The 12,774-nt window shown below is 36.3% G+C and overlaps 1 protein-coding gene across 1 annotated transcript in view; it reads left to right on the plus strand.

Moving 5' to 3' along the window:
• DDX10 (DEAD-box helicase 10) overlaps positions 1-12,774 on the plus strand; it is a 151,200-nt gene that overhangs the window by 31,034 nt on the left and 107,392 nt on the right. Inside the window, exon 12 of the mRNA XM_081326918.1 lies at positions 7,587-7,675. Within this exon, the coding sequence (XP_081183044.1) occupies positions 7,587-7,675 (89 nt within the window). The remainder of the gene's footprint in view (positions 1-7,586; positions 7,676-12,774) is intronic.

Genomic DNA, 12,774 nt, shown 5'->3' on the forward strand with positions numbered 1-12,774 from the left:
TGGAAGTGAGGATCACATAGCAAATTGTTTTCCTCCTAATTATTAGTTCAAAAAAGATTCATATTAAAATGGTACAGTTCACTTACTGGATGTTTGCATTTGTTTTTGGTGTAGCAAAAACTTGCATTTGGCAACATATACTCATGTATACTGCATATCCATAGATATTGAGAATCAGTACTTTGCAATTTACGAATAATTCGGATGTAGAATGTCACAAAGTTCAAATCTTTCTTTATATTAATACATGTGAGTAAAAATGAAAATTGTTGAGATGTAGAAGATAGAATATTGAATATCCCTGAAAAAGTGTGAAATTATGCATTGTTTTGGTCCTCATGTGTGTAATTACTTTTTTCAACTAAGCTTGCTTTACTAGATGAAATAAAGTAGAATCATGTAGAAAATTTAGCCAGAGAATCATTTACTTAGTTCAAGAATCCAAATTAATGCATTCCAAACAAATGGCTGGGTAGTCTATATTTGAACATATTCAGTGACTTGTATCAATATGGAAACAGCTCCTGTTCCAAGATCTCTTTTGCAAGTGCTATTATCAAGCCAGATTCTTCCCACTCTACACCTGTGACTTTGATTTTCATAACTAAAGGTGGCAAACATATCCAACAGGAAAACTCCTGTTTTCCTCACAAACAATCCTGTGAAGTGTGTTGGGCTGAGGGAGAGTGACTGGCCCAAGGCCACTCAGCTGGCTTTCATGGCTAAGGCAGAACTAGAACTCATAAGCTCCAGGTTTCTAGTCTGGTGCCTTAACCACTAGACTGAAGTGGTCTTCATGATCTTTATTTCATCTCTCATTCCACTTCTGTGAAGAGTCTTGGGTACATAGTCTTCGAGCTCGCTATATGCACATGCAGTTATTATTCCATCCAAACCACTTTTAAGTGGCTTGCTGATCAGTATGGAATGGGTAGTCTGTAAAATGCATTGCAGGAATTGGCATTTGATTTATTCCCACGATCCATTTGGGAAGCTGATTAAAAAAATGACACAAGATTCATCTGACAAGACTTATTCTTCAAAAATTCATGCTGATATTTAGTAATAATCATTACTTTTAACAGTTTTAAAAATCAAATTTTCAGATTCACTCCAGAATATGTCCAGGTGTTATTGACAGATTGGTCTATAGCAGCGGTCCCCAACCTTTCTGGTACCGGGGATCAGTTTTGGAAGAAAATTGTATTTCACGGATTGGGGGCGGGAGGGGGGAAATGTTTTGTGTGCAGCCTAGATCCTGCTCATGGGCCTATGAAGCTTCGTTTTCTCGCCTGCTACTTGGCCAGCCAGTTCCTAACAAACCAAGGACTGATACCAGTCCGTGGCCCTGGAGTTGGGAACCATGATCTATAGTTTCTGAAAACCTTGTTTTTTCTCTTTTTTAAGATAGAAACAAAATTTCCTCTCCTTCAATAATCTGGCACTTTGTATCTCGAAGATTTTTCACAGATAATATATAAATCTTTGGTCAATCTGTCTGCTTAGTTTCTGCAACATCCTAGGTTGCAATTTATCTTATCTGAAGATTTAAATTCACTCAGACTAAGCAGATATTCCTGAGTCATATTTCCATCAGTCTCAAGCTTCAGGATCTTCATTCTGCCCCTCACGCTTTTTTATTTTTTCTGTTGGAAGAGACTGAATCAAAAAAGGTGAATAGCTTTGCCTTTCTTTGTCACAGTTAGAACTATACAGTGTTCATTGAACAATGAATATAGCGATTCTTTGTTTTGTTGAACATATCTGAAGATTCTGCATTTGTTTTTAACATTCTTAATCAGTGTAACTTAATTCTGAATTTTTTTTTCCCATATTGAGCTCTAGGCTTTGCATTCTTTCTTGGTAACCTATTTTAGATTTTCATCTGACTTTTTTATCTACTTGTGTTACTTTTTTACCTAGTTTCTGTTGCCTGTCCCCTTGTTGGAATCGTTTGCAGTAATTTTAGTTTATAATCTTTTATGTTTTTTATCATTAACTCTGTGACAAAAGGGAGGCATCTATGTGATCCACAAAACCTAATCGCACAGGACTTGCATTTTTAAAGGAAGCCATCAAAACTAAAAACAGACCCCTTTGTAGATGATTTTTAGTGTTTTTGAAAAGAATTTAGGGATTTTTAGTTTGGGACAGTTCATTGAGATGCTTTACAATTACTTTGCTTGGTTTGCAACATGTGCCAAATTTTATGACAACTCTCAAAGCTGGAAAAAGACATATTTATAGCCTTGCTTGTAAAATCTATTTATTACTCCATTTTTAACCACACATTTCTTCCAGTAACTCAAGGCAACACGTGTCCTTCTTTCCCACCTCCATTTTACTTTCCAAATTTCAGTGTAAAATATGAAATGTGAAATGTGATGCTTATACCAATGAATTATCCAATTACTTTATTGGCTGAATGGAATTGGATTATCCAGTCTTAGTGCAACCTTCCCAAACTTGGTGCTTTCCTAATTTGCCTGGGCAACAATACCAACACTCCTTGGAAGAAATGCTGCAAGTCACTTCCTCTTGCTAGTTTCTTTTGCAAGATCAGGACTCTAAAGATTTCAGGTGGAGCCTGTCTGGAAGGGAGAGTATCTGATCACCAGGTGTGAAAACATTGCATCCCTTGTTTGTCAACAACAATGACAACAACAGAGATGCTGTCATAGATTTCTGATCTGATTAAATTATAGCTTAGTATTGATGAAATGAATCATGGAAATGGTGTGATGAAAAGGAGCATAGTCTACAAGCAAATACTGGAGTAATAATGAACAGGGGCAACTATGTTGGTAGGTTATAATCTGGTTGTTACAGGAAAACAAATCATCAGTAGTAGCAAACAACACCAGTTGGATTCATCTCAACCTGGACACCAACATTTGGACAGTCAACCGGGAGGTATATTTATATGGATTCTTTTCAATTTGTAGATCTTCATGACAGAAACAGACATGTGCAGAAATGAGGGCCACAACCTGTTTGCTTGATCTAAATCTTTCTTGGCTAGTTAAATTGACTAAATCAAACTGGTCCTATGATTATAAGAGGTGATTAATGCCTTCTTGAGTGTTGGCTGTTTCCCGATTGCTTAAAGGAAGCAATCATATGAGCTTTATTGGAAAAAAAATATGCACATGAAAGAACCTTATAATTAAAGGGAGTCTTAGGAATGTGATTGAATGTCTAGGAATGTGATTGAAGAAGTTGTAGCCTTGTACTTGCAGATTGGGATCCATTTTAATTGGGGATTCACCCAGGATATAGTACTGAGATTACATTAGTTGTCTTTGTAGAGATCCTGCTAATTTCGTTGGATCGCTTGGCACATACAAATAATAAGTTTTATAATTTACATTTTAATTGATGTAAGCTGTTCCATAAACAGGAAAAAATGGAATATAAACAAAGTCTAGACTATCTATCCTACTTACAGCCTTTCAAAGTAACCAGCCAAGAAACACACCCGGAAGTACTGTCTCTTAAGTTTATTGTAAGGTTACATTAACAATATCTTGCAAGTCTGAAAAATACACTCATCCCCCAATTGCCTTTATAGCCCAAGGAACTAGGGAGCATTCCTTGTGAGGTGTTTCTACATCCCCATTTCTTCTATAGGCTAAGCTGCCGCTTAATTCACCACTGTGCTGTCTGCAACTGTTCTCCCACCTCGCAATTCTACATCCCCGTAACATTAACACAACCAGTGGCCAGACAGTACTAGTGGAATTGATTTCACCACACTTGAAGGCATCATATTGGGGAAGGTGACAACAGCACTGTTCTCTAATGATGCTATAATTCTGCCTTCAGGTATAAAGATAGCAAACTGGGAAATTGAAGTGACAGTGGTAGTTTGGTTACAGAAACATCAAACAGAGTTTTGGACATGTAAAATAGTAATATCTTTGAAAGCAGTTTTGCCTTTGAAACAGTCAGACTGTTCACTGGATTAGAAGCCCTAACTTTATGGCTTTAGAAAGAGACTCTAGAAAGAGTACAGAGAAGAGCAACAAAGATGATCAGAGGACTGGAGGCTAAAACATATAAAGAACAGTTGCTGGAATTTGGTATGTCTAGTTTAATTTAATTTAATTTTAATTTAATAATTTGATTTCTATACCGCCCTTCTCCCGAAGGACTCAGGGCGGTGAACAGGGCAATACACAATAAAAATCAGATACAAAAATTAAAAAACCATTAAAAACCAATTAAAAATCATGCCCATAAAATCAATACATATTAAGTTAAAAACTAATTTTAAAAAAAAAACCCAACCCCACCCCGTCAGACCAGGCCAGCTTGTTCGAAAAAGAATGTTTTAAGATCGCGCCGGAAGGAGCGAAGGTCGGGGGCCGTCCGGAGCTCAAGCGGTAAGCTGTTCCAAAGGTCTGGCGCGCCCACAGAGAACGCTCTCCCCCTGGGGGTCGCCAATCAGCATTCTTTGATCGGCGGCACCCTGATGAAGAGAAGGACTAGGGGTGACACGATAGCAGTGTTCCAATAGCAGTGTTCCAATATCTCAGAGGTTGCCACAAAGAAGAGGGTGTCGAGCTATTCTCCAAAGTGCCTGAAGGCAGGACAAGAAACAATGGATGGAAACTAACCAAAGAGAGAAGCAACCTAGAACTAAGGAAAAAATTTTTCTGACAGAACAATTAACCAGTGGAACAACCTGCCTCCAGAAGCTGTGAATGCTTCTGGAAGTTTTTAAGGAGAGACTGGACAGCCATTTGTCTGAAATGGTATAGGGTTTCCTGCCTGAACAGGGGGTTGGATTAGATGACCTCCAAGGTCCCTTTCAAAGTTGTTATTGTTGTTTTTGTTGTTGTAATTAAATAAGAGGAGCAGGTTCGTTCTTCAGAAGAGTCTTTCTGAGAACTGTTTTCAGGCTTGCATAGTTGCATTACTTGTCAGTAAAATATTGTTGATTTAGTACCTGAGTTAGAATTACCTTGCCAGAAAGAGATATAGACAGGACTTATTGAATGAAAAAAATACAATAAGCTTTTTTCCTCCAATGCCTTTTGTCAGTGCCTCCTAAAGCAGCCTTTTAAAAGAAGAATACAATGGAGTGGAGTGGAATAATTTTGGAATTTCAGGATATTGATGAGACAAGTTGAGACAAGGGCTTTTGTTGTAGTTGACAGATCTAGTGATAGGTCTGCCCTGTAAATCCAGTTTTATTGCTATATTTAAAGCCATTTTTTATTGCTGTGTGATGCTGAGGTTACAGTCTGTTCTTCCTTTCTGTTGACTAAGACTGCAGTATCTCTCTGAAAGTGTGAATAGAAGCTAAATAACTTTTGACATTCTTCACCTGCCTCGAATTTTCTTGGGTTTCCAGGATCTTTTAGGATAACCTTGCCCAATCTAATTATTTATTTATTTATTTATTTATTTATTTAGATTTATATACCGCCCTTTCCCAAAGGACTGATGTGGAGATTTCACATCCCAAAATAACCCTAAAATTTGCAGGTCAGCTTCCTATCTAAATACTAGATAAGAGATGCTTTTAGACTGACATTATATGCAAGTATAGTTAACTAGATCTCTTTTGTTAACTGGAGCTTAGAATTGGGTAAAAGATTCTCTATACTAAATATTGGTGTTAAAATTCTCATAACTAATAGGAGGTTAAAGGATTACAAGAGGAGGAGGGGGAAAAATCTATAATTTTGTTCCCAGTTTTAACTGATTAAAAGACAGTTGATCCATTACATCTGCAGTACTCTAAGGAGAAGGACTGTATTATTTTCACTTCATATAGTTCTGTATGTGAATATTGTTATATTTAGTGCCTCTTCCAAATGGCTGTGCCTTTGATAATAAAGTGCCATATATCCATCATTTTCCTATCAAACTCTGCAGCTCTGTAAGAGATATTGCAGTGGAATAGATAAAATGAATTTTGAATTCAGTCAAGCTATATCACTGCAACTTTTAATTTTCGCAAGCAGATTAAACGTCTGTATTATTGTGATATTCCTGTTTCAGAAAGTGTTAAATTTCCCACCCTAGCAACTATAAAGGTTACTTATTGTTTAATGATTATGTAGCATGTAGTTCATAATTTTTACTGAACAGAATACTTAAAATCAGCAGTAATAATATTATATCACTATACAGAAAGTCCTTGACTTATGACCACAATTGAGATTAGATTTTCCAAAGCTAGAGAAGGTGGTGGTTAAGTGAATTATGCCTCATTTAAGGCTGCAGATTTCCAGTAGCCTTTTTAGCTGAAATACATAACTTTTCAGTTTCTGAATTTCATTCTGTCAGAGATTGAATAAGACGCCACCTGCACAACCATGTTCATAAGATCTCATGAAAAATGACTGGTGAGAATCATCAAAACATTTTACTGTAGTCATCTGGAATAAGGTGCTTATGATGGACAAAAAATGCAAAAGTCAGTGAGGTACTGCAGATGGCTCTGTTCAGTCTTTGGGTGATACTAAACAATGTAATGAATTGATAATAAGTCTTCATTTAAGAAGTCTTCATTTCGTTTGCTGTTTGCAGAAGAATGAGAATTTCCTATGTGGGACAGTAAATATATCTACAAAAATATTTTTTCCCCTTTGTTTTCCAAATAAAAATTACTGAATAGTGTTGCGGAAACATAAAACAGTATGGTTAGAATTATACACTTGAGTTACCAGCCAAATGAAAGGGCATGCTGATAGCAGCAGGTTACTCAGTTTTATAGAAGTGATTTTCCAGTGTTTTATTGCAACCTGGAAATCATGAAACCACAAGCAAAACCTGCTACTGTTTTTTGTTGTTGCTGATGCTTCTTTTAAGGGCGAAAATTATTATGTATTATAGTTTCTCTTAGTAGCTTAAGATGACTTCCAAGGACCGTCAAATGCCTTCAATTTTAAGAAAAAATAAAAAAGAATGAAGGTTATTTTGAAAGTCAAGTGAAGAACGCTAAAAAAATACCCACTGGATGGAATTGGGAAGAGATGCCACCAAAAATGTGAATATGCACTTAATATAAACACTGCCAAAATATTAAAAATGCATATACAATGGATGAATTTAATCAAAAGAACTTAGTGATACTGAAGAAGGAAGGCTGTGAATTATACTTGGTTTTTGAACAATGTGCGGGGGTTATACTGTACTTCAAAAGCTATCCAGAACAAAACCAAAACAAGATAGTTCTCTCACAATGATGGTAATTGGGATCAGAATTTCCATCATTAAGCAATACAGTTGTAAAGTACAACATCATATGACCAAGTGCTTATTGACAGCAGTTCTAGCAATTCCTGGTTACTGTCGTTAAGGAAAACACAGGTTGTTAATTAATTCTGTGATGGCAACTTTTGACTTTCTGCTGGCTTCCCCCTTTGACTTTTCTTGTGGGAAACTGGCAGAGAAAATAGCAAATTATGATGAAACCATAATGATTTTGAGTGTCGTAATATCAAAGAGGTGTTTATAAGCTACTGTACTTTTAAAAGTAATTAGCTTAAGCTGTGCATCTGTTATAGTTCTTTAATATGTTGAATCCTTTTATTCTGTGCTTTGAACAAGTTTTTTCTTTTTTTTCTTAGTGTTTTGTTTCTTACCTGCGATCTGTCTATCTAATGAAGAACAAAGAAGTCTTTGATGTGTTAAAGTTATCCATTGCTGAATATGCCCTGTAAGTGCATTAATTATAGATGCTATATAAAAACTGTACATCCTTTTTTACAGATTTCTTTTGAACTGTGCAAATCAACATTGGCTCACTGATTAAAATTAGCAATGAAAATCAGTTTGTTAAAAATGGAGATTAGCCAAATAGAGCTAATGGAAATGAGGAGAAAAAGCAATAAATGAATCCTTAATCATTTTGTGCTGCCTGTTAAAACCCAGTAACATGGGTGCCAATTTTTAATTTTTTTAAGGTGTCTTAGAAGTCCTCATTAGTTAGTCCTTGCTTCATGGGAGAGAGTTCCTTCTGTTCACATGTAACGTTTTAGATTTGGTTCTTGTATGTTCTTGGAAAACCCTTCCCTAAAGCTTTAAGAGCTATTGCCATCCAGTGATGATAATCCTGCACTATTTTATTTATTTATTTATTATCTTGCCATCAGTTGCGATCAGCTGAATGTGGCATTGATCCACACTACATAATTCCATTTATTTACAGCTTTTATCCTTCCTAATTTATTCTTATTTTCTAAGGTCCCTGTCTGATACCCTGACTTCTTTTGCATCCCCACCCCCTCCAAAACAAACTTTCTCCCAAAAAATCATAAATTGACACCAGGATCAACAGCAAATTTCCCATGTCTGTTTGTCTTGTGTGTCTACCAGATGTCTGCTTACACATAGTCCTCCCTGTTTTATGACCAGTCATTTTACAACCCTTGGAAATTAAGACGGCCATGGAATGAATGCTTTAAAGAATATTCTCTCTCCCATCTCATTTGGAGCTCATAGCCCTTGGGGCTGGTTAATGCTGTGAAAGCTTTCCCCCCATTTTTAATTAACTTTGGATGTCAATTTTAACCACCTTTGTCTATATTTTAAATTTTATATTTGGTTTTTATGTTTTTAACATTCTATTTGTGTACTGCCCAAAATCCCAGTGTGATTGATTGATGGACAGACAGACAGGCAGGCAGACAGACAGACAGATAGATTTCCTATCCTTTCTCTGGGATAATAGAGTATAACATATGAGATGATCTCCTCCTCTGAGTCTACCCACAGAAATGCAGCCTTGTAAATAGATGGAACAGAAAGAGAGAGACTGGCCCAAACTCACGTACAATAATAAATGAAGTCTTGAACCTGGGTTTCACCAATCACACATAATCACTATACCAATAACTAATGCGTCTTGTCTAAGAAAGGAAATCTCATTAGTCCTCAACATTAGGTTTTTCTGGAAGTATTATAGATTCCCCTCTGGGAACGTAAAACCTTAGGTGGCTTTTGCTGTTCAGATGGGTTTGACATTTGAGAACATTAAAAAGCTCCTCTGCTGAGTCGGATCAATTATCCTTCTACTCCAAAACTCCCAATCCCACTGCTTTTCAGTGCATAGGCTTGTGTAGAAGTTGTTTCAGAAGAATTGGGAAGAACTGAAAACTTGACAATGTAATAGTAGTAGTATTATATTTTCTGAAAAAAATCAGATTATACTTCTGTCAGTAGTAATAATTGGTTTGAGCCATGTTGTAAATTGCAGAGTGATTTGTTGCCCATTGGCCTGAGAGATGGAAGGTTTGAATCTGCACTGATATTCAGTGGCATATTGAGAGAGACACCTGTCCCAATCCTATTTAGAGATACCAGGTTATTGAACACTAGGCTTTCTACATATTCCTTTGATCAGCATCCCATCCCTTTGTTAAGAATTTTCAACATAATAGATGTCAGACAAGGTCACATTATTTTATGCTCACTTCAAAGAAAACTGCTGTGGAATTCTGCCAGCCATATGCATTTTCTGTGCCAAAGATTAATAAGCCTGGCAATTTAATTATGAGTAAAATGTTCTTTTGCCATTCATTGTTCATTCATTGTCAGGTGTATGGTGCTTATGTCGACCATGTGCTGTTTAAATTCTTTTAACCATTATTTTCTAGGATTGGTTTCTCGGGGATGCTGAGAGTACAAATTTTTTGATTTACAGTACATGCATCTTAATTAGGAATGTGTTAAAGACAGGGCACTCTAGATCCCCCACCCTGAGGCTTAATTTGCTAAAAAGTATTGACTTTGGTCATCTGTGTACAGTATTCTCTTTATCTTTTTCTCCCCAAAAATATATAGTGTGGCCAGTGTATTACAGACCTACAATAATTAGTTTGAAAAGAAAGCTGTAAGCTCCCAATTTTGATTTTTCTTTGATTTTTACTGATTTCCATCTCATTCATACCAAACATAATATTAAGTGCAGTTCTAAAACGTGGTACAGTTTGTTGCTATTTATGTAATCCTTTGTGTAAAAGAAGGAAGAAGATTCTTTTTAATGGCCATTGAATCTAATAATATCCAATAAGAATAGAATGAAAAAATATTTAGTGTGTCTTTTTTCCCCTTAAAAGCAGGTTCAGCTATATTCTAAAGCACAATATAAAAAACTTCAGAACACCTCCCCCCTTCCCCCTGTGTGTGATTGTGAAGTTTTCATAAAATGCTTCATGGGATACTGGTTTGTAAGGCAAAATTTATTAGTCTTTACTTCCGGTATAGATATCTTTATGCACTGAATGCATGGCTGGCTTTGAGGTATGACTTCTTTCTTATAAAAGTTTCCATATCATTCTTAAAAGACTTCTATTGTGTACTCCTTTCTTCAGAAATCAGGTGGATAGCAGAGAGAGAGAGAGACAGAGACAGAGAGAGACAAACCAAACTTTACAAGATCTCCCCAGAAAGAATGATCTCATATCAGTTCTTTTTGTCTGTTCAGCAGGTTGGGAAGACTTTTTCATTTCTAGTTTTTACTTTGATTTAAACCTTGCAAGATTTTGGAGTCTCACCAAAGATTCCTACCAAAGTACTGTATAGCAGCAATGACAGCAATGAATAATTAAATATGGGAAGAAAATCCATGTTTAACTAAGTTAGAATTATCTACACATTCAATCCTCCCTCCTTTGGTCCTCATCTCTTTGGAGTACAACCCATGCAAATCACTTGAAAAGCGTTATGCATCCCTTTTATAAATGGACTCCTATTTTTCATATTTGGGAATGTTTGATTGCACTTACTTTACCGGTAATTATATTTCAGTGGTGTCAGCCATTCAGGAAGCAGCATTGCCAAAAAGCTGGGCTAATGATAAATAAAGAATTATCTATTGGAAAACCATGTATAAGATAACAATAATGGAAAGTTAAGGAGTGTGTGTGTGTGTGTGTGTGTGTGTGTGTGTGTGTAGCTTGCAATGAAGTCAGATGTTTGGTTGGCCAGAATTAATTTTGTTTGCCAGATGTATGGATAATCTTCAATATTAAGGTAATGCCCTTAATCATTTTACAGCAGGGGTTTTCAAACTTGGCTCTTTTATGACTTGTGGACTTCAACTCCCAGAATTCCTCAGCTAGCATGCCTGGCTGAGGGATTCTGGGAGTTGAAGTCCACAAGTCATTAAAGGGCCAAGTTTGAAAACCCCTGTCTTAAACAGTGTTTTTTGGGGGTTTTTGAAGAATAGTATACGTTCAGCAATTACGATTTGTATCCCATCTTTTGTGCCTTATTGAGTGTAAGTCACACATACTTTATATGATTTACATGTGTCCTTACATGTATGTAAAGACAGGAGGAGAATCTAATAAATATTCTACACATATAGTACAGGTAGTCCTTGACTTACAATCACAGTTGACCCCAAAATTTCTGTTGCTAAGTGAAACATTTGTTAAGTGAGTTTTGCCCCATTTTATGAGCATACTTGTTACGGTTGTTAAATGAATCATTGTAGTTTTTAAGTTAGTTACATCGCTGTGAAGTGAACCTGGCTTCCCCATTGACTTTGCTTGTCAGGAGGTTTGCAGAACATGACCACATGACCCCAAGACAGTGCAACTGTCATAAATATGAGCCATTTCTCAAGCATCTGAATTTGATTAATTGTGACTGACTATGAGGATGTTGCAATCATCGTAAGTCTGAAAACGTCCATAAGTCACTTTTTTCACTGCTGTTGTAACTTCAAACAGTTACTAAATAAACTGTTGTAAGCCGAGGACTATCTGTATTCATATCCAGACTGTAAATGATAAGAAATATATCACATGAGGACCTATTTTGTGTAATTTCCTTTTGGGGAATTGTCAGGAGGATTATGTGAACTGTGGATTTCTGAGTATAATAACACTTGCATCCTATAGTCTACTATTACTGTCCTTATTGCTCTTTGTTTTTTGTTCTTTTGTTGGCCTCCTAATGTATTTATTGAACTTCTTAAAACTTGCATTTAAAGTTTAATAAGTTCATTAGACATATGTATCTTTGTTTTGTTCATTAGCCAGCATAATAAGAATTATAAAATAGCAAAAAATATGCCTGTACATTGAATACCAATGTAGATGGTCAGTCACTACAATTTTGATGAGTGTGGTAAAGTAGGAGAGCTCTCTTAATCCATCATTATCATCACCATCAAGACTGGGGCCAGTTTATAAGCACTGAAAGAGTCTCAACAGTGACACATGCAAGGAAAAAAAACACTCTTGGTTTGCTATAAAATAAGAACGGTCAACTTACGGCCCTCAACATCCTAACTTGCAACCTCTGTAACTTCCTGAATCTCAATGTATTGTTGATGAAACGTGGCAATGTGATTTTCAAGCACTTTAAGGCAGGAAACACTTATTTTATTTATTTATTTTAATCCCATTTATATCCCGCCCTTCTCCGAAGACTCAGGGCGGCTTACAATCTAAGCACAAACCAATGTGCTTAGCAATAGCCTTCATTCTATGTATATGCCTGCTTATTAGGGCTTTCACCCCCCCCCCAGCGGCATTATTACAAAGTCAGCTTATTGCCCCCAACAATCTGGGTCCTTCATTTTAAAGTTCTGCAAAAGGCAGGAAGCACATGAAAACTATAACAAAAAAATCCTAAAATAGGCTCAGCACATTTTAAAAAACAAGAAATGTCTTTCTGACCCCCCCCTCCCACGAGAAAGGTAAAAAACCCACAGCCCTGCTATCATGCCTACCCCTATTGTATCATTAATCTGTGTGTTGTTGCTGGCCTATGCAAATGTTAAAAATGTCTTCCAGCCAGTAG

This window comes from Vipera berus (assembly GCF_964194415.1).
Source record: "Vipera berus genome assembly, chromosome: 4".
NCBI classification, from domain to species: domain Eukaryota; kingdom Metazoa; phylum Chordata; class Lepidosauria; order Squamata; family Viperidae; genus Vipera; species Vipera berus.